Genomic DNA, 23266 nt, shown 5'->3' on the forward strand with positions numbered 1-23266 from the left:
CACCATGGTTGGTAGGTTTTCAGGGGCCACCTCTAAGGGGCCCTCTGAATGCATGTTGCAATACATCCAACACTGCCATCAGTGTGGGTTTATTGAGAGGAGCTGTTTATTACCAAACACTCCTGGGTTCAATGAAGCCATCATGGTTCTGGGGAACTTGAGTTGTTGAGTTTCCAGCCAATGTACTCTCTATGGCTACACTGGCACTTAAAATATTAATAATATACTTAGATAGTGTAAGGGCACACCTGAGATATAGTGCACCGTGCCTCAGGGCTTGTAAGGCCTGCTAGAGGGGTGACTTACCTATATCTTAGGCAGTGCTGCTGGACATAGCACACAGGCAGTGTGCCATGTTGATTTAGTCGTTTGTCCCTGCACCAAGAGATATCAACTACGGTGGAATGGCCTTGGTGAGGGGTCCCTAGGGGACCTTCGTCAGTCGTGGTAGTTTTTGTGAAGAAGCACTGGCACAGGGGACCTGGTTGGCAGAGACTCTGTGCACTAAAATCGAAACACCATCATTTTCCAGCCAAAAAAGTGGGGGCTAACATTGTCAAAAGAGGCACTTTCTCACAGTGACCACGAGTGAGAGCTTCCAGCGAGGGTGTAAGATTTCAGAGAAGGCTGGATAGGACACCAGGTGGTAGAACCATTAACGCTAAAATAAAAAACACAAAAGGAGACTACTACTATATGGAAGAATTCCGGACCCAATCACTAGATAGCGGAATAATGCATTGCATGTGAATCCAGAAAATTCTTCTAGCTGCAAACCTACTCCTAAAGGTAAGAAACAATTTTGTAATTCAGTCTGTAGGGGTCATCTCAGTTCCATATTCCAATCTATGTATGTCCAAACACTGTATGACTGTCAAATTCTCTCCAGTTTCCTCTTGTGCTAGAGGTTCTCTGAGTCCTGCCTTGCTCCATCAGAATACTTTGCACTGCCATTATTTGTAATGTGCTTCACTTTCCTTGAGAGATTGGTTAGTCTTTCTAGAATTTCGTCTTAAACAGAAAATGTAGTTGACATATTGTAGGTCAAATGCTTTCACCTAAAGGTATGTTTGTGTCAGTGACGTCAGTGAGCACTTTGTGAGGATCGAAATTGCTATAGTGGCATAGCAACAGCCCTTGAAAGAAAATTGGGGTCTTCATGAAGACAAGGCATATCGATTACAATTTCTTTTGCTTTTCTTGACATCCATTATTGTGGGGTCTGTTCAGTATTACATTTAAAAATAGTTTGAAACAGATTTAAGTTATTGGACGATAAAATCATTTGCATTTTCTCTGTAGCTACACAAATCTCACAGAGAATATATCTATGATTGAAAAGTACTCAATGCTTCCTCTTCTAAAGTGACAAACACTTCAGTTCATACTTAGGAGAACAACGTTTTTAATTGGTGCTTTAGACAGTGGCATTAAAATTAGTATGAGGATGGGATCATTGTAGTGGAATATGTGGTGCAACGGTAGCTAGGTGTGGGTAGAAATACCATGTCTGGGTCTGATCCCTTAAGACCCATTTTTGATTTTGCAGTGGTGGTGCTTTGAGGAGTGTATTCCGTTAGGGTATTCATTCTATATGAAAGTACCCTCTTTTGGCATGGTTACATCCACTTTATGCCTACTGTCAGTGTGTTTTGACTGTGTTCACTGAGATCCTGCAAACAAGGAGCCCAGTGACTGTGCTGTTTGCTTAGGACTTAGTACACCCCACAATTAACATACTGGTGCCAGGGCATTGGGGCACTAGGAGTACCCCATGGTCTGCAGCATGTATTGTGCCTCCCATGGGAGCTCATGCAAAATTGCAGCCTGCGTGAAAAGGTGCATGCACCCTTTCACTACAAGTCACTGCACCAGGTCACTGTAAGTCACCCCTATGGCAGTTTACCTTTACCCAGTTGCATAATGGAACTCCGAATCTGGGCATGCTTGGTATCAAACATGTCAGAATCATACCCCAAATACTGTTGCCAGTATTAGTTGCATGATTCCACGCACTCTGGGGGCTCCTAGAGGTCTCCCAGCATTGCTCCTATCAGCATTGTGGGGTTTTCCGGGCAGCCCACGCTGCTGCCACCCCACCAACAGGTTTCTGCCCTCCTGCTGCTTAGCGTGCTCAAGCAGAGAAAGGCAGAACAAAGGATTTCCTTTGGGAGAGGGAGGCAACAACCTCTCCCTTTGGATTTAAGTGATTCATTGCTTGGGAGGGGTAGCTTCCCCATGCCACTGGTGTGCTTTTAAGGGCACATTTGTTGCCCTCCTTGCATAAGTCAGTTTGCACCAGTCAGGGGTTCCTGCTTTGGTGTGAAACTGGACAATGGAAAGGGGAGTAACCACTCCCCTGTCCATCACCACCCCAGGGGCGGTGCCCAGAGCTCCTCCAGGTGGCCACTTGATTCTGCCATCTTGAATCCAAGGTAGGTAGAGGCCCCTGGGAGAATCTGAATGGCCAGGTCAGGCAGGTGACGTCAGAGCCCCCTCCTGATAGGTGATCACCATGCTAGATGACCAATCCCCCTTCCTGGGCTATTTAGGGTCTCCCTCCAGGGTGGGTTTTCAGATTCGACGTGCAAGATTCCAGTTGGGCTCCCCTGCATCATTTAACAACTATCTGCAACTCCAGCGATGACTCTGTTTTGCAACATTGTTTCTCCTGCTCCTTCCAGCAACTGCAACATTTCTCCAGCTGTGCATCCTTTGAGGGTGATGAGTCTTCAGCCTGCTCACGAAGCAAGAAGGAATCTCCAGTGGAGTGAAGGAGTCACTCCCCTGCATCTGCAAGCACCAACTGCAACAATGACCTGCTGTGTGGATCCTCTCTCCTCTGGAACTACCTGGATCCTGCATCACAGGTGGTGGTCTGGAGTGGTCCCCTTGGTCCTCTCTACCAGCTGTCCAACTTGGGAGACGGAAAGCCCTTGCCCCTCCTTGCAGGACAGTACACCTGTGCACCACTACTCTTGCATCTACCAAGACTTGTTTTTTCCTCCTCCAAGGGATCTTCATGCTTCGTGTAGCCCCGCAAATCACAGTCTCCTGCCTTGCCTACTGCTCCAGTGACATCGGACTCTTAAGGTGTGCTGAGTGGGCCTCACTGCGACTCCTTTGCATGCAGCCTGTGAGTTGCCTGTGGGGGCTGCATCCTTGTCTTCGGACTCTCCTCACTGCTGAGGGTCACCTGGGACTCCACTCTGTGTGTTGAATCCCCCTGGACCTCGCTGGTCCCCAGCAGCTCTGCAACTCTTCATCTGCGACTTTTGCTTTTACCAAGACTTGTTGGCGGTTTTCCATCACCACTGACCGATTGCAACTTTTCTTCCGTTGTGGGACATCGCCTGCATCACTTCTGGAATTCTTCTCCTGCTCCAGTGCTGCACAACTGACTCCTTGTCTCCACCGTTGATCTTGTCCTGCATCTCCAGAAGGGTGGGTAGTGGCTCCTGACCCAAATGAAACCTTCAACTTGAACTGGACTTGGGCCCTTTCTTTTGTAGGTCCTTTTCTGTCAGGACCCATCTTTGGTTTCTTACAGTCTTGCTTGGGTCTTGCACCTTCCTTTTCCAAAGTGTGTTTACTCACCTCCTACTGCAGTATTGCCTATACAGTATTTTAGTATTTGTGTTAACATAATAAAGTGCCTTTATTTTTGTAACATTGTGTGGTTCTTTCATGTCTGTAAGTGATGTGTGACTTTAGTGGCACTGCATGTCTCCTAGATAAGTCTTGGCTGCTCATCCCCAGCTACCTCTAGAGAGCCCTGGCTTCCTAGACACTGCCTACACCTCACTAATAGGGGATACCGGGACCTGGTATGAGGTGATAACAACATAGGTGCATAACACACCAGACCAGCTTCCTACACCTTCAATCAGTTTGTCAAAAGTGGACAGACTCCTTCTTTGTTGGAGAGGTCATTAGGAAGCCCAGTCAATCAGTGAAATGGTTAGCTGTCTGCAAAATCAGGCTTAGCATTCCTTCTTGGTGCAAAGAAACTAATGGTGCAGGTCCTCACGGACCACACTACGGCTGTCCACTACAACAACAAAAAGGGAAGTGTAGGCTCCTTCTAGTTTTGTATCCAAGGCCTGACTCTATGAAATTGGTCAATGACTCACTAATGGCCCGAAATAGATTGCGGCAAATGGGTTGCTCCATCACATATGTGAAGGATATCCCTTCCTCTGAATTACAAGTGCTATAGGATATAATGCACTTTTAATAGAGCTGACAGGATATCCATCACGTTTGTGACAGATAACCCATCCACCAAAATCTGTATCAGGCCCTATATCTTATTATTATTGGTTCATTTATTTGACCCATTTGGTGCCCAAGCAGAAGTTATAAACAGGTTGCGACGTGCTTCCACGAGTGGGACTGATACACAAGACATCAACAGCTTTCCCTTTCTATAAACATGCTATAGAATTTGCTCTCAATAGTTTCTGCTCAAGGGGCGCTTCTCTTGGACCTGAATTTCATCCCTCAATACACATCATCTAAATCCCATTCTCGCTTTGCTTTTGTGCTATTTAAATTTCCACATTGAGGGTATGATATTATGTCATTAGAGTTGCACTATATTTAATTGAGTTGTATTTCATGATGGAATTGAGATGTATTTTGTGAGTATCACTGGATGAAATCTGGTGAAGCAAGTCTCTGCAAATAAAGACAAATTTTAAAAACTTTGGTTATTGGCAATGCAGCTCCCAGCATATACAAAGACACCAATCTAATTTAGAAAACAATAAAACAGTTCTGAATAGTACAGTTGTTAATTTGCAATTACTCCGTGTAATGACTAAAAAATTGTGTGCCGTGAAATTTACTGCTAAGTAATATACTCATCAATAGCTTTTTGATATAATGAGCAGTCTTTGGATTTACAGTGCTAACCTTGATTTACTGGGCATGTAAAAACCAAGTTGTCATGGCACTGCTGTAGGAAGCTGGCTCTTTATATAGTGGACCAAAAAGAAGTACACTGTGTACAGTGTCAAAGCAAACCCCAGAGGAATTACAGAGGCACAAATTACACCCCAAATACTCTCTTTTGTCGTGTTGCGGGCAAGCAGTTAAACATATCAGAAGGTAGTGCTAAGGAATAATTGCACACACAAAGGCAGTAGGTGAGACACATAAAGAACTCCGACACCAATTTATGGAAATAACGTTTACTTTTATATAAATTTGGATACCAAGATCATCGGGATCAGATGAGTACTTTTAGAGTTTTCAGAAGTCAACTGAATTTTTCTGTAGCTGCAATGTTACCCTGTGAGAGAGAAAACATGTACGATAAACAGATACTCCACAGCAACTTACAGGACTGTTCTCCAGGACTTAAGATGAGTATAATGCAAGGTCCAACGCCACACCAACGGGTCGCCTCAGGAGGCTCTGGGGCGTTCGGGTGCAGAGGTGTGTTGTAGTGCCAGGTGTCACATTCAAGTCAATAGGGGCCGGTCCGGTCACAAGGATGCTGCAGGTAGGGATTGTAAGTCCAGTCTGGGTGAACCACCAAGGAGGTTGAGGTCTTTTGATGCTCTGGATGTAGGGGCTCCAGTGATCCTCTTCCCCTCCATCCGGGGCAGCCGGGTGAAGAGGTATCTTGGAGCATCAGATTTCCGTCACTGGTGGCAGTTGCAGTAGAGGGGGCCCGTAGTAACAGGCTGCAGGCGTGGACTGGTGGACCAGTCCAGCTGAACCAACAAGTGGGCTCAGCTCGCATGAGTCTGGGGGATGTAGAACCACCAGTGGCCCTCTTCTCCTCAGTTCAGGACGTCCAGGGGCAGAGGTGCAGTGGACCATCAAGATTCCGTCACCAGGGGCAGTCGCGGTTGAGGGGGGCCTGCAGACAGAGGCTGCAGGTGCCGTCAGGAAGTCCACAGTGGGCAAACTCATGGTGGCTTAGTTTTCTAGAGGGCCTTGGAACCACGCTGACAGCATTTGTGCACTTCACCTCGGGCAAGGAGGCTCAGGTGCAGGGGTGATGTCCAGCATCGGGTTTTGTGCAGTCCTGGTTCTTCACAGTTCTTCTTTGGTTGCCTGCAGATGCAGGGAAGCAACTCCTCTGCTCCAATGGAGTTCTTCTTGGTGATTTGAAGAGGACTGGCAGCTCTTCTGGTTTCTTGGAGGTTGAAGCGGCAGGACAGATCAGTTGCTCCACAAGGGTCGGGTGCAGCAGACAGGCTGGCAAGGTTAGCGGCAAGTCTGGCATGTTCCTCGGTTCTCAGGTAAGCATGCTTCTTGTCCATTCCTTCTTTTGTGTTCAGTGAAGATCTGGTATCAGGGGGTCTCCTAAATACTCAATTTAGGGGCATTAAGGGGAGTGAAGTGTAGTAGCCAATGGGCTACTTACCCAGGGGGTCACTACGTCCCCTAAATGACCACTTCCTTTGGGGAGTGGACATCACCCTGTCCCAGAATTCTTAATTCCACTACAAACAAGATGGTGGAATTCCTAAGGCTGTGTTAATATCAGGCATGTTGTCCTGGAGGTGTGTCCAGCCTGCAAAGGCAAAAGGCCTCCTGCATACCTACGTTTCCCCCTGTCCTGGTGCCAAATTGACCATGGGACAGGGGATGTCGACATCTCCTTCCTGAGGGAAGACAGATCTGCATGCCAAGGTCAGTGGGCTTCTTTGAAACTCCCCTGCCTGGAATGCAGGTGTTCAGGTCATCCTGTTGGGAGGGGTGTGTTATCACCCCTGCCAGACCAGGCTTTGTTCCTGACCACCTGAGAGCAAAGGCTCTCACCCTTGGGGGTCAGAAACTCATCTGTTGGTGCCAGACTGATGGAAATTAGTCGGTCAGCACAACAGCAGTTTCTGGGGGCGCTTCTAGGGTATCCTCTGGGTGCATGTATTAATGAATCCATCACTGAAATCAGTGAGGGTTTATTAATACGAAATGTTTGATACCAAACCTCCCTATGTTCAGTGAAGCCATCATGGGGACCTCAGGCCCATATTTATACTTTTTTAGCGCCGCATTTGCGTCATTTTTTGATGCAAAAGTGGCGCAAACTTAGAAAATACAATTGTATTTTGTAAGTTTGCGTCACTTTTGCGTCAAAAAGCGCCGCAAATGCGGCGCTAAAAATGTATAAATATGGGTATCAGTGTCCAGCACATGTACTTAAAATGGCTTCCCTGTTCACTTACTATGCCTAAGAAGCGACAAAGACGTAGTAGGGGCATCTTTGATCATGCATATATGTCCTCCCCTGTAATATAATGCTCCCTGCCTTAGGTCTGTAAGGCCTGCTGTAGGGGTGACTTACAAATATTACAGGCAGTGTTAGGGGACATGGCACACAAGTGTATGCCATGTTGTGTTTCACTTTTTGGATGGTCTTGTCACGCAGCCTGCAGTGGCAGTCTTTATGAATTTGGTGCTGCAGCTCTTAGGGACCCTCTTTAGTACCTATGCCCTAGGTACAAGTGGTACCTTTAACAAGGGACTTACAAAATGTGCTAAAGGCCTGATCACTTGAGGATCAAGTGGCCAGTGGTCTTGTTTATGGGGAAGGAACACTGGCAGTGGGGATCTGGTGAGCATCAAAATCAGTCAAAGTTGCATCAAAACACAGGAGCAAAACTGGGGGGTGCTTCTGCAACAAGAACCTAGTTTCCTACAACAGCTTAGCAGTAAAATACTAATGCTCAAAAGTATATATTTTTTTAAGTTGTTTAAAGTATATTAAGCTGTTGAAGTTTATGGCCAATACATGCATTTTATGTTTAAATTACTTTGGATCTATAAGCGCAATAATATTTAGGGGCCACAGGTATTATCAGAATTGCATCCTGGAATATGTGGAGAAACCTCAAAGGGATGTCTTCTCTGGAGATAAAGGTCAACTAAAAGAGTTGCCCTTACCGTTTCAGAGGATATTTCTTTTTTAGTCAACAGTGCATGATGCCAGACATCCATAGTTCCTCAAGTTTATAATTTCTATTGGATGGATGCAAACTGGAGGACTTATAAGGTTATTTGAGTTGCTGATCTTGTAACAGATCAGGAATTCAGAAATACATCTGGTGGGTGTATGTGCCTCTACCACAAATGACATTTCAGTAAAACAAAACTGTTTCCATTGAGATGAATCAGTTGACAGGGCTCAGATTGCGATAGGTTTTTAACAGGATTAAAGAAGGATGGAGTTGCACCATGAGTCTTTAAAGTGTCAGGGAGTACCACAATTTGATTGATGGGTCACCCACTATCCTTGGCGGAAGCCTCCTTCTTGAGTAAGTTAATTGAACTGCAAGGGCTTATCAAATTGAAAGCCTAGTTACTTCAAGCGGCAATCTCTGAATAGCTAAAAAAAAACATAATGGCTAATCACTCTTTCATGGAGACATGCACTTTTTAAAACACATTTTACGAAAGTGCGCTCATGTTTTCTTCAAGTCTCCAATCATTAAGTTCATTTTTAATGTATCCTCTGAGTTAAGTCATTGTTGAACGACTGGAGTATATGAAGCACTGACAGACCCAATAGAGAGCACATTTGATCTAAAAAGAAAAACCACCTGTACAAGTCCTATTCTGTAGGTCCTGTGGTAGCCAATGTATATTGGATAATATCTATCTGTTATACAGATTGCTAGTTTCCCAGGGACCATTACATTATTGCACTCTGGGTGGCCAAGCTACTTCCCTTTTCAAAACTGATAGTAAACAGTTCTAAAGGGAGAAGGGGATTGTGTGAATTGTAGATTGTCCCTGACATAAGGGGGAGAAGCCCCCAGAATGTAATTTGTTCCGTCACAAACTAAGCATATCTAGGTTGAATAGCAGGTAGCAGAAGTGTTTTGGTCTTTATTCGTTTTCATTCAGAACTGTGGGTTAAATGTATGTTAACCAGACAAGAGTGAAACTGTTGCAGGCTCTGTAATGCAGTCTCAGGTGGCCATGCCCAACGGACAATGAAAGCTAACATTGACTAACTAGCCTTTCAGGTTCATTCTTGATTCCATGGGGAATCCATTTTTTAAAATCTGACCAAAGTATCTGTTCACTCTTGAATGATCAGTCACGTATTGTATGCATCTGTGTGTATGTGTGTGATGGTTAATTGTGTCATCAATAAAGCATCGTGTAGCAGAAATAGGGTCCATCATCTGCTTAATACACCATGAAACATTGCTCCATCAACTTTTTTTTGCATGATTTCTATAGTAGGCGGTAGTGAATATGACTACATTTACTAGTCGTAGAAGTCTACAAGCTATTGCATGACACATTATTATTTTATTTAAAATATGCTATTTGTCCTAGGGAGTGGACCTGTATCAGGAAACAAAGAAGTATTTTGGATTGTCGGAGTTTGTTGAATCGACACTGTCAGGGCACAGCCTTCCGATGCTACGTTACGATAGTTCTTTTGAAGCTATGATCACAACATTAGGAAAAAGGTACGCTCTTTTTTCAAAAGTGTTTCTTTTAAATGTCTCCAGTATTTGATTTTAGAATCTAATTGTTCTTATGTTTTCTTCTGTTTATAAAACTTCTCAATGAAACCTCTTGTGTCAGAAGAAAATGCCTCCTCAAAAGCGAACATTTTGAGTTAGTTTGAATGCTTTGTATCCTAAAGCAGCAGAGGTCATTTGGTGTGAATTGCCACAAATTGAGCTGCTGCAAGTGCTACTAGCCTCTTCTAGGAGTTTTCTTGTCCAACAAAGTTTCGGTAAACAAGGCAAAATTGATCACTTTCACTTTGTGAAACAGTAGTTTACAGTGTGTAGTCCTTATTTCACTATGTGGAGTACTGAAAGGCAAAGTCAGTGAGTTAGAAGCGCACTATGGACATAGTAAACAGATTGCCACCAACAGTGATGTTTACAATTCAGCAAACAGTTGTCTTTTTAGTATCAACATATCAAACAGACTGCTGCCCAAAAAATCAGCTCATGCCCAAGGCCAAATGCAGCCAATATGGTACTCAGTATAAGCAAAACATTTAAAATAATTATTAAAGAATGACATAAACTCTGTTGCCTTATGAGAGCCGTCACTGACAGCCCTTACATATAATTTTGAAAATGGTAGCTGCCATTCTGACATTACCTTCCTGAGCATAGCATCTATATAATATAAAAAGGGTACTGCCCTGTGGGTACTGACAAGCATATATAAATAAAAAGACAGACTGCCGAACAGTCAACAACCACCTTAGGTCTACATTAAAAAATAAATCACTGCACTTTCCAGCAGGAATCTTTGCATTGCTTACCAACACATGAAAATCACCTCAATCCAATGCTTAATTTGTGCTTGTTGTTTCCGGTGCTGAGCACCGGCACTTATTTTTGAGGGCCGGGGCTTATTGTTCTGCCTCAAGCATTTGCTGCGAGCAAAAACCTCATATGGGAAAGATGGAGGAAGAGAAAAACGAAAAAGCGTCAGAAAGGGAGAGGGCAGAAAGCTGCTAGAGTGAGCCCAGGGGCATGGAGTGGCTTTATATGGATTGAAGAGGCCCAAGATGGCTTCAGGACTAAGCTGCCTCAGTATTCGGTGTTCTCACATTTAATTGCGTCCGCCGCGTGTTTAAGAGGAGGGTTTTGGGCACCGGCATGTTTTTATTTACAAATTAAGCACTGCCTCAATCCCCCTTACTGGGTCCCAAGACAAACTCCAAATAATTTGAAAATCTGTATGACTCGAAGTTCAGCCGCATAAGCAGCTACTTTTGCATCCCCATGCCGCATGGGGCTAGAATGTGGTGGTTTTCCTTACAACAGATTAGCTGTCAGCTTCGACATCAACAAAACCTGTGCTTGCGACAGTTGCATCCCCTGATGTCTTCCCCCCTGATGGGGAATGGCCCTGATCTCCATTTTATTATGTGCCTCTTAAAATAGTCAACCTTTAAAAACGTATGAATGTGTAGCTTTTACATATACAAAGGTTTTAGAGGAGTTCATGTCTGGAACTATGAGGGCATTTTGTGACTCCCTACGTCTTTTGGTCTGAATTCTAATCTTTTTCTGTATTTAGAAATTGTTCTGCAATTTAGTTTCGTTAAGCAGGGATGGATATTTTTGGACATAATCTTAAAATGTGGCCATTGGGACATTGAAAGCTTATGCCTTGTACAATCCCTCAATTTTACTTTCAGTTAGTCTAGTAAAAGTTAGCAAACCCTGTGGCACTTGGGGTATTAGATAGGACTAACACAATGTTCAACATTTTTTCACAATAATCAAATCATTTTGGAGGTTCCAAACTGAAGCACCTAAGGAAATATTGGTTCTAAATATTGAAAAAACGTATGTATGCTTTCTTGGTGCGTTTCAGTCGGTTCCTTACAATAAGATGCTTGCTACGAATGCTGGTGTCTAATTACTAATACTTGAAGTGCTGTAGTGCTACGCCTGCTCTTCTGCATGTTGCTCCTACTCTGTCTGAGTAATGTAGTGCAAATAACAGCACAGTCTGCTTATTTACCGTGCATGCAAATAATGCCTGTTTCTTTTTTCTATGTGCATATGAATCATTTAAGAACAAAACTGTAAGGAAATGCCTCCTTGGCATGGTTACCCCCTGACTTTTTGCCTTTGCTGATGCTATGTTTTGAATTGAAAGTGTGCTGAGGCCTGCTAACCAGGCCCCAGCACCAGTGTTCTTTCCCTAACCTGTACATTTGATTCCCCAATTGGCACACCTTGGCATCCAGATAAGTCCCTTGTAACTGGTACCTCTGGTACCAAGGGCCCTGATGCCAGGGAAGGTCTCTAAGGGCTGCAGCATGTATTATGCCACCCTAGAGACCCCTCACTCAGCACAGACACACTGCTTACCAGCTTGTGTGTGCTAGTGAGAACAAAATGAGTAAGTCGACATGGCACTCCCCTCAGGGTGCCATGCCAGCCTCTCACTGCCTATGCAGTATAGGTAAGACACCCCTCTAGCAGGCCTTACAGCCCTAAGGCAGGGTGCACTATACCATAGGTGAGGGTACCAGTGCATGAGCACTGTGCCCCTACAGTGTCTAAGCAAAACCTTAGACATTGTAAGTGCAGGGTAGCCATAAGAGTATATGGTCTGGGAGTCTGTTTTACACGAACTCCACAGCACCATAATGGCTACACTGAAAACTGGGAAGTTTGGTATCAAACTTCTCAGCACAATAAATGCACACTGATGCCAGTGTACATTTTATTGTAAAATACACCACAGAGGGCACCTTAGAGGTGCCCCCTGAAACTTAACCTACTATCTGTGTAGGCTGACTGGTTCCAGCAGCCTGCCACACTAGAGACATGTTGCTGGCCCCATGGGGAGAGTGCCTTTGTCACTCTGAGGCCAGTAACAAAGCCGGCACTGGGTGGAGATGCTAACACCTCCCCCAGGCAGGAGCTGTAACACCTGGCGGTGAGCCTCAAAAGCTCACCCCTTTGTCACAGCACCGCAGGACACTCCAGCTAGTGGAGTTGCCCGCCCCCTCCGGCCCCGGCCCCCACTTTTGGCGGCAAGGCCGGAGAAAATAATGAGAATAACAAGGAGGAGTCACTGGCCAGTCAGGACAGCCCCTAAGGTGTCCTGAGCTGAGGTGACTCTAACTTTTAGAAATCCTCCATCTTGCAGATGGAGGATTCCCCCAATAGGATTAGGGATGTGACCCCCTCCCCTTGGGAGGAGGCACAAAGAGGGTGTACCCACCCTCAGGGCTAGTAGACATTGGCTACTAACCCCCCAGACCTAAACACGCCCTTAAATTTAGTATTTAAGGGCTTCCCTGAACCTAAGATTTTAGATTCCTGCAACTACAAGAAGAAGGACTGCCGAGCTGACAAACCCCTGCAGAGGAAGAACAGAAGACACCAACTGCCTTGGCCCCAGACTTACCGGCCTGTCTCCTGCCTTCCTAAGAACCTGCTCCAGCGACGCTTTCCAAGGGACCAGCGACCTCTGAATCCTCTGAGGACTGCCCTGCTTCAAAAAAGACAAGAAACTCCAGAGGACAGCGGCACTGCTCCAAAAGAACTGCAACTTTGTTATAAGGAGCAGATTTAAAGACCCCTGCAACTCCCCGCAAGAAGCGTGAGACTTGCAACACTGCACCCGGCGACCCCGACTGGTGGAGAACAACTAACTCAGGGAGGACCCTCCGGCGACTCTACGACTGTGAGTAACCAAAGTTGTCCCCCCTGAGCCCCCACAGCGACGCCTGCAGAGGGAATCCCCAGGCTCCCCCTGACCGCGACTGTCTGAACTCCATTTCCCGACGGCTGGAAAAGACCCTGCACCCGCAGCCCCCAGCCCCTAAAGAAACGGAACTTCTGTGCAGGAGTGACCCCCAGGAGGCCCTCTCCCTTGCCCAGGTGGTGGCTACCCCGAGGAGCCCCCCCCTTGCCTGCCTGCATCGCTGAAGAGACCCCTTGGTCTCCCATTGAAACCTGAAGGAAACCCGACGCGTGTTTGCACACTGCACCCGGCCGCCCCCGCGCTGCTGAGGGTGTACTTTCTGTGCTACTTTGTGTCCCCCCCGGTGCCCTACAAAACCCCCCTGGTCTGCCCTCCGAAGACGCGGGTACTTACCTGCTGGCAGACTGGAACCGGGGCACCCCCTTCTCTCCATTATAGCCTATGTGTTTTGGGCACCTCTTTGACCTTTGCACCTGACCGGCCCTGAGCTGCTGGTGTGATAACTTTGGGGTTGCTCTGAACCCCCAACGGTGGGCTACCTTGGACCAAAAACTGAAAACTGTAAGTGACTTACTTACCTGTGAAAACTAAAAATAACTTACCTCCCCCAGGAACTGTGAAAATTGCACTGTGTCCACTTTTAAAACAGCTTATTGTGTTTTATGTGAAAAGTATACATGCTAAAGTAATGATTCAAAGTTCCCAGAGTACTTACCTGCAATACCTTTCAAAAGAGCTATTACATGTAAAATTTGAACCTGTGGTTCTTAAAATAAACTAAGAAAATATATTTTTCTATAACAAAACCTATTGGCTGGATTTGTCTCTGAGTGTGTGTACCTCATTTATTGTCTATGTGTATGTACAACAAATGCTTAACACTACTCCTTGGATAAGCCTACTGCTCGACCACACTACCACAAAATAGAGCATTAGTATTATCTCTTTTTACCACTATTTTACCTCTAAGGGGAACCCTTGGACTCTGTGCATGCTATTCCTTACTTTGAAATAGCACATACAGAGCCAACTTCCTACATTGGTGGATCAGCGGTGGGATACAAGACTTTGCATTTGCTGGACTACTCAGCCAATACCTGATCACACGACAAATTCCAAAATTGTCATTAGAAATTGATGTTTGCAATTTGAAAAGTTTTCTAAATTCTTTAAAGTCCTGCTATGGCCTTGTGTTAGTCCCTGTTAGCATTTCTTTTAGAGTTTAAAAGTTTGTAAAAGTTTGAATTAGATTCTAGAACTAGTTTTAGATTCTTAAAAGCATTCCAACTTTTAGAAGAATAATGTCTAGTACAGAGATGAATGTGGTGGAACTCGACACCACACCTTACCTCTATCTCCAGATGAAAGAGCTAAGGTCACTCTGTAACATAAGAAAAATAACAATGGGCTCCAGACTTACCAAATTACAGCTCCAGGAGCTGTTGGCAGAGTATGATAGAGCCAACCCCTCTGTGGATAACACAGAGGAGGATGATAGTGAACTGGAGGAAGAATCCCCTCCACCAGTCCTATCTAGGGAGAACAGGGCTTCTCAAGCCCTGACTCCAAAAATAATAGTCAGAGATACGGGCTCCCTCACAGGAGGGTCCAGCCTCTCTGAAATCACTGAGGATAACTCCAGTGAAGAGGACATCCAGTTAGCCAGGATGGCCAAAAGATTGGCTTTGGAAAAACAGATCCTAGCCATAGAAAGGGAAAGACAAGAGATGGGCCTAGGACCCATCAATGGTGGCAGCAACATAACTAGGGTCAGAGATTCTCCTGACATGTTGAAAATCCCCAAAGGGATTGTAACTAAATATGAAGATGGTGATGACATCACCAAATGGTTCACAGCTTTTGAGAGGGCTTTTGAAACCAGAAAAGTGAACAAATCTCACTGGGGTGCTCTCCTTTGGGAAATGTTCACAGGAAAGTGTAGGGATAGACTCCTCACACTCTCTAAAAAAGATGCAGAATCTTATGACCTCATGAAGGGTACCCTGATTGAGGGCTTTGGATTCTCCACTGAGGAGTATAGGATTAGATTCAGGGGGGCTCAAAAATCCTCGAGCCAGACCTGGGTTGACTTTGTAGACTACTCAGTAAAAACACTAGATGGTTGGATTCAAGGCAATGGTGTAAATGACTATGATGGGCTGTACAATTTATTTCTGAAAGAACACCTATTAAGTAATTGTTTCAATGATAAACTGCATCAGCATCTGGTGGACCTAGGACCAATTTCTCCCCAAGAATTGGGAAAGAAGGCGGACCATTGGGTCAAGACTAGGGTGTCCAAAACTTCCACAGGGGGTGACCAAAAGAAAGGGGTCACAAAACCTCCCCAGGGGAAAGGTGGTGAGACAGCCAAAAACAAAGATAGTAAAGAGTCTTCTACAGGCCCCCAAAAACCTGCACAGGAGGGTGGGCCCAGAGCCTCTTCACAAAACAATTCTGGGTACAAGGGTAAAAACTTTGATCCCAAAAAGGCCTGGTGTCGTAACTGTAGTCAGTCTGGACACCAAACTGGAGACAAGGCCTGTCCCAAGAAAGATACCACTTCTAACTCCCATCCAGCTAAAACTGGAATGGCCAGTCTCCAAGTGGGATCAACAGTGTGCCCAGAGCAAATCAGGTGTCACACTGAAGCTACATTAGTCTCTGAGGGTGGGGTGGATTTAGCCACACTGGCTGCCTGGCCCCCTAACATGCAAAAATACAGGCAGCAGCTCTTAATTAATGGGACAAGTGTAGAGGGCCTGAGGGATACAGGTGCCAGTGTCACCATGGTGACAGAGAAACTGGTTTCCCCTGGCCAATACCTGGCTGGACAAACTTATCCAGTCACCAATGCTGACAATCAGACTAAAGTACATCCCATGGCTATGGTAACTTTAGAGTGGGGAGGGGTCAAAGGCCTGAAACAGGTGGTGGTCTCCTCAAATATCCCAGTAGACTGTTTGCTTGGAAATGACCTGGAGTCCTCAGCATGGGCTGAGGTAGAACTGAAAACCCATGCAGCCATGCTGGGTATCCCTGAACTGGTGTGTGTCAAGACTAGGGCACAGTGCAAGGCACAGGGTGAAAAAGTAGAGCTGGAGTCTGGAAAAATGGCCCAGCCTACCAAGAGAAAAGGAAAGTCAGCTGGGAAACCAGCTGCAACACAACACCAAAAAGAGAACCTCTCTTCTCAGGAAGAAGTTCTGCCCTCTGAGGGAACTGAGCCTATGGAGCTGGAACCTTATCAGGTTGAGCTCTTGGGCCCAGGGGGACCCTCAAGGGAAGAGTTGTGTAAGAGACAAGAAACCTGTCCCTCTCTTGAAGGCCTTAGGCAGCAAGCTGCTGAAGAGTCCAAAGGCAAGAAAAATGGAACACATAGGGTCTATTGGGAAGATGGACTCCTGTACACTGAGGCAAGAGATCCCAAACCTGGTGCCACTAGGAGAGTGGTAGTGCCTCAGGGTTTCAGAGAGTTTATTCTGACCTTAGCCCATAATATTCCCCTTGCTGGGCATTTGGGACAAACCAAGACGTGGGAGAGGTTAGTCAACCACTTCTACTGGCCCAATATGTCCCAGAAGGTTAAGGAGTTTTGCCTCTCCTGCCCCACCTGTCAATCCAGTGGTAAGACAGGTGGGCATCCAAAGGCCCCCCTCATTCCACTTCCAGTGGTGGGGGTCCCCTTTGAAAGAGTGGGTGTGGACATAGTGGGTCCACTGGAACCTCCCACAGCCTCAGGAAATATGTACATCCTAGTAGTAGTGGATCATGCTACTAGGTATCCTGAAGCTATTTCCCTTAGGTTGACTACTGCCCCTGCAGTAGCCAAGGCCCTCATTGGTATCTTTACCAGAGTGGGTTTCCCTAAGGAGGTGGTGTCTGACAGAGGTACCAACTTCATGTCAGCATACCTAAAACACATGTGGAATGAGTGTGGAGTGACTTACAAATTCACTACACCATATCATCCACAAACTAATGGCCTTGTTGAGAGATTCAACAAGACATTAAAGGGCATGATCATGGGGCCTTCCCGAAAAAATATCAAAAGCGGATGGGATGTCCTCCTGCCATGTCTGCTTTTCGCTTAGAGAGAGGTGCCTCAGAAGGGAGTAGGATTCTCACCCTTTGAACTTCTGTTTGGCCACCCTGTAAGGGGACCACTTGCTCTTGTTAAAGAAGGCTGGGAGAGACCTCTTCATGAGCCTAAACAAGACATAGTGGACTATGTACTTGGCCTTCGCTCAAGAATGGCAGAGTACATGGAAAAGGCAAGTAAAAACCTTGAGGCCAGCCAACAACTCCAGAAGTTGTGGTATGACCAAAAGGCTGCACTGGTTGAATTTCAACCAGGGCAGAAAGTCTGGGTTCTGGAGCCTGTGGCTCCCAGGGCACTTCAGGACAAATGGAGTGGCCCTTACCCAGTACTAGAGAGGAAGAGTCAGGTCACCTACCTGGTGGACCTGGGCACAAGCAGGAGCCCCAAGAGGGTGATCCATGTGAACCGCCTTAAGCTCTTCCATGACAGGGCTGATGTAAATCTGTTGATGGTAACAGATGAGGACCAGGAAGCTGAGAGTGAGCCTCTCCCTGATCTCCTCTCATCAGACCCTAAAGATGGCTCAGTAGATGGAGTGATCTACTCAGACACCCTCTCTAGCCAACAGCAGTCTGACTGCAGGAAGGTCCTGCAGCAGTTTGCTGAACTCTTTTCCCTAACCCCTGGTCAGACACACCTGTGTACCCATGATGTGGACACAGGAGACAGCATGCCTGTCAAAAACAAAATATTTAGACAGTCTGACCAAGTTAAGGAAAGCATCAAGGTGGAAGTCCACAAGATGCTGGAATTGGGAGTAATTGAGTACTCTGACAGCCCCTGGGCTAGCCCAGTGGTCTTAGTCCCCAAACCTCACACCAAAGAAGGGAAGAGAGAGATGAGGTTTTGTGTGGACTACAGAGGTCTCAACTCTGTCACCAAGACAGATGCTCATCCCATTCCTAGAGCTGATGAGCTAATAGACAAATTAGGGGCTGCCAAATTCTTAAGTACCTTTGACTTAACAGCAGGGTACTGGCAAATCAAAATGGCCCCTGGAGCAAAAGAAAAGACAGCATTCTCCACACCTGATGGGCATTATCAGTTCACTGTTATGCCCTTTGGTTTAAAGAATGCCCCTGCCACTTTCCAAAGGTTGGTGAATCAAGTCCTTGCTGGGTTGGAATCCTTTAGTGCAGCTTATCTTGATGATATTGCTGTCTTCAGCTCCACCTGGCAGGATCACCTGGTCCACCTGAAGAAGGTTTTGAAGGCCCTGCAATCTGCAGGCCTCTCTATCAAGGCATCCAAATGCCAGATAGGGCAGGGAACTGTGGTTTACTTGGGACACCTTGTAGGTGGAGGCCAAGTTCAGCCACTCCAACCCAAGATCCAGACTATTCTGGACTGGGTAGCTCCAAAAACCCAGACTCAAGTCAGGGCATTCCTTGGCTTGACTGGGTACTATAGGAGGTTTGTGAAGGGATATGGATCCATTGTGACAGCCCTCACAGAACTCACCTCCAAGAAAATGCCCAAGAAAGTAAACTGGACTGTAGAATGCCAACAGGCCTTTGACACCCTGAAGCAAGCTATGTGCACAGCACCAGTTCTAAAAGCTCCAGATTACTCCAAGCAATTCATTGTGCAAACAGATGCCTCTGAACATGGGATAGGGGCAGTTTTGTCCCAAACAAATGATGATGGCCATGACCAGCCTGTTGCTTTCATTAGCAGGAGGTTACTCCCCAGGGAGCAGCGTTGGAGTGCCATTGAGAGGGAGGCCTTTGCTGTGGTTTGGTCCCTGAAGAAGTTGAGACCATACCTCTTTGGTACTCACTTCCTAGTTCAGACTGACCACAGACCTCTCAGATGGCTGATGCAAATGAAAGGTGAAAATCCAAAACTGTTGAGGTGGTCCATCTCCCTACAGGGAATGGACTTTGTAGTGGAACACAGACCTGGGACTGCCCATGCCAATGCAGATGGCCTTTCCAGGTTCTTCCACTTAGAAAATGAAGACTCTCTTGGGAAAGGTTAGTCTCATCCTCTTTCGTTTGGGGGGGGGGTTGTGTAAGGAAATGCCTCCTTGGCATGGTTACCCCCTGACTTTTTGCCTTTGCTGATGCTATGTTTTGAATTGAAAGTGTGCTGAGGCCTGCTAACCAGGCCCCAGCACCAGTGTTCTTTCCCTAACCTGTACTTTTGATTCCACAATTGGCACACCCTGGCATCCAGATAAGTCCCTTGTAACTGGTACCTCTGGTACCAAGGGCCCTGATGCCAGGGAAGGTCTCTAAGGGCTGCAGCATGTATTATGCCACCCTAGAGACCCCTCACTCAGCACAGACACACTGCTTACCAGCTTGTGTGTGCTAGTGAGAACAAAATGAGTAAGTCGACATGGCACTCCCCTCAGGGTGCCATGCCAGCCTCTCACTGCCTATGCAGTATAGGTAAGACACCCCTCTAGCAGGCCTTACAGCCCTAAGGCAGGGTGCACTATACCATAGGTGAGGGTACCAGTGCATGAGCACTGTGCCCCTACAGTGTCTAAGCAAAACCTTAGACATTGTAAGTGCAGGGTAGCCATAAGAGTATATGGTCTGGGAGTCTGTTTTACACGAACTCCACAGCACCATAATGGCTACACTGAAAACTGGGAAGTTTGGTATCAAACTTCTCAGCACAATAAATGCACACTGATGCCAGTGTACATTTTATTGTAAAATACACCACAGAGGGCACCTTAGAGGTGCCCCCTGAAACTTAACCGACTATCTGTGTAGGCTGACTGGTTCCAGCAGCCTGCCACACTAGAGACATGTTGCTGGCCCCATGGGGAGAGTGCCTTTGTCACTCTGAGGCCAGTAACAAAGCCTGCACTGGGTGGAGATGCTAACACCTCCCCCAGGCAGGAGCTGTAACACCTGGCGGTGAGCCTCAAAGGCTCACCCCTTTGTCACAGCACCGCAGGACACTCCAGCTAGTGGAGTTGCCCGCCCCCTCCGGCCCCGGCCCCCACCTTTGGCGGCAAGGCCGGAGAAAATAATGAGAATAACAAGGAGGAGTCACTGGCCAGTCAGGACAGCCCTTAAGGTGTCCTGAGCTGAGGTGACTCTAACTTTTAGAAATCCTCCATCTTGCAGATGGAGGATTCCCCCAATAGGATTAGGGATGTGACCCCCTCCCCTTGGGAGGAGGCACAAAGAGGGTGTACCCACCCTCAGGGCTAGTAGCCATTGGCTACTAACCCCCCAGACCTAAACACGCCCTTAAATTTAGTATTTAAGGGCTTCCCTGAACCTAAGATTTTAGATTCCTGCAACTACAAGAAGAAGGACTGCCGAGCTGACAAACCCCTGCAGAGGAAGAACAGAAGACACCAACTGCCTTGGCCCCAGACTTACCGGCCTGTCTCCTGCCTTCCTAAGAACCTGCTCCAGCGACGCTTTCCAAGGGACCAGCGACCTCTGAATCCTCTGAGGACTGCTCTGCTTCGAAAAAGACAAGAAACTCCCGAGGACAGCGGCACTGCTCCAAAAGAACTGCAACTTTGTTACAAGGAGCAGATTTAAAGACCCCTGCAACTCCCCGCAAGAAGCGTGAGACTTGCAACACTGCACCCGGCGACCCCGACTGGTGGAGAACAACTAACTCAGGGAGGACCCTCCGGCGACTCTACGACTGTGAGTAACCAAAGTTGTCCCCCCTGAGCCCCCACAGCGACGCCTGCAGAGGGAATCCCCAGGCTCCCCCTGACCGCGACTGTCTGAACTCCATTTCCCGACGGCTGGAAAAGACCCTGCACCCGCAGCCCCCAGCCCCTAAAGAAACGGAACTTCTGTGCAGGAGTGACCCCCAGGAGGCCCTCTCCCTTGCTCAGGTGGTGGCTACCCCGAGGAGCCCCCCCCTTGCCTGCCTGCATCGCTGAAGAGACCCCTTGGTCTCCCATTGAAACCTGAAGGAAACCCGACGCGTGTTTGCACACTGCACCCGGCCGCACCCGCGCTGCTGAGGGTGTACTTTCTGTGCTACTTTGTGTCCCCCCCGGTGCCCTACAAAACCCCCCTGGTCTGCCCTCCGAAGACGCGGGTACTTACCTGCTGGCAGACTGGAACCGGGGCACCCCCTTCTCTCCATTATAGCCTATGTGTTTTGGGCACCTCTTTGACCTTTGCACCTGACCGGCCCTGAGCTGCTGGTGTGATAACTTTGGGGTTGCTCTGAACCCCCAACGGTGGGCTACCTTGGACCAAAAACTGAAAACTGTAAGTGACTTACTTACCTGTGAAAACTAACAATAACTTACCTCCCCCAGGAACTGTGAAAATTGCACTGTGTCCACTTTTAAAACAGCTTATTGTGTTTTATGTGAAAAGTATACATGCTAAAGTAATGATTCAAAGTTCCTAGAGTACTTACCTGCAATACCTTTCAAAAGAGCTATTACATGTAAAATTTGAACCTGTGGTTCTTAAAATAAACTAAGAAAAGATATTTTTCTATAACAAAACCTAATGGCTGGATTTGTCTCTGAGTGTGTGTACCTCATTTATTGTCTATGTGTATGTACAACAAATGCTTAACACTACTCCTTGGATAAGCCTACTGCTCGACCACACTACCACAAAATAGAGCATTAGTATTATCTCTTTTTACCACTATTTTACCTCTAAGGGGAACCCATGGACTCTGTGCATGCTATTCCTTACTTTGAAATAGCACATACAGAGCCAACTTCCTACATTGGGGGATCAGCGGTGGGGTACAAGACTTTGCATTTGCTGGACTACTCAGCCAATACCTGATCACACGACAAATTCCAAAATTGTCATTAGAAATTGATGTTTGCAATTTGAAAAGTTTTCTAAATTCTTTAAAGTCCTGCTAGGGCCTTGTGTTAGTCCCTGTTAGCATTTCTTTTAGAGTTTAAAAGTTTGTAAAAGTTTGAATTAGATTCTAGAACTAGTTTTAGATTCTTAAAAGCATTCCAACTTTTAGAAGAATAATGTCTAGTACAGAGATGAATGTGGTGGAACTCGACACCACACCTTACCTCCATCTCCAGATGAAAGAGCTAAGATCACTCTGTAACATAAGAAAAATAACAATGGGCTCCAGACCTACCAAAGTACAGCTCCAGGAGCTGTTGGCAGAGTATGATAGAGCCAACCCCTCTGTGGATAACACAGAGGAGGATGATAGTGAACTGGAGGAAGAATCCCCTCCACCAGTCCTATCTAGGGAGAACAGGGCTTCTCAAGCCCTGACTCCAAAAATAATAGTCAGAGATACTGGCTCCCTCACAGGAGGGTCCAGCCTCTCTGAAATCACTGAGGATAACTCCAGTGAAGAGGACATCCAGTTAGCCAGGATGGCCAAAAGATTGGCTTTGGAAAAACAGATCCTAGCCATAGAAAGGGAAAGACAAGAGATGGGCCTAGGACCCATCAATGGTGGCAGCAACATAACTAGGGTCAGAGATTCTCCTGACATGTTGAAAATCCCCAAAGGGATTGTAACTAAATATGAAGATGGTGATGACATCACCAAATGGTTCACAGCTTTTGAGAGGGCTTGTGAAACCAGAAAAGTGAACAAATCTCACTGGGGTGCTCTCCTTTGGGAAATGTTCACAGGAAAGTGTAGGGATAGACTCCTCACACTCTCTAAAAAAGATGCAGAATCTTATGACCTCATGAAGGGTACCCTGATTGAGGGCTTTGGATTCTCCACTGAGGAGTATAGGATTAGATTCAGGGGGGCTCAAAAATCCTCGAGCCAGACCTGGGTTGACTTTGTAGACTACTCAGTAAAAACACTAGATGGTTGGATTCAAGGCAATGGTGTAAATGACTATGATGGGCTGTACAATGTATTTGTGAAAGAACACCTATTAAGTAATTGTTTCAATGATAAACTGCATCAGCATCTGGTGGACCTAGGACCAATTTCTCCCCAAGAATTGGGAAAGAAGGCGGACCATTGGGTCAAGACTAGGGTGTCCAAAACTTCCACAGGGGGTGACCAAAAGAAAGGGGT

General features: G+C 46.5%; 1 protein-coding gene across 4 annotated transcripts in view; it reads left to right on the plus strand.

Moving 5' to 3' along the window:
- The window catches only part of GREB1 (growth regulating estrogen receptor binding 1), a 932876-nt gene that overhangs the window by 541320 nt on the left and 368290 nt on the right, over positions 1–23266 (plus strand). For all 4 annotated transcript variants that reach the window (XM_069235945.1, XM_069235948.1, XM_069235946.1 and 1 more), the window contains exon 17: positions 9310–9446. In XM_069235945.1, the coding sequence (XP_069092046.1) occupies positions 9310–9446 (137 nt within the window). The remainder of the gene's footprint in view (positions 1–9309; positions 9447–23266) is intronic.

The sequence above is a fragment of the Pleurodeles waltl genome, chromosome 5 (assembly GCF_031143425.1).
Source record: "Pleurodeles waltl isolate 20211129_DDA chromosome 5, aPleWal1.hap1.20221129, whole genome shotgun sequence".
Taxonomy (NCBI): Eukaryota; Metazoa; Chordata; class Amphibia; order Caudata; family Salamandridae; genus Pleurodeles; species Pleurodeles waltl.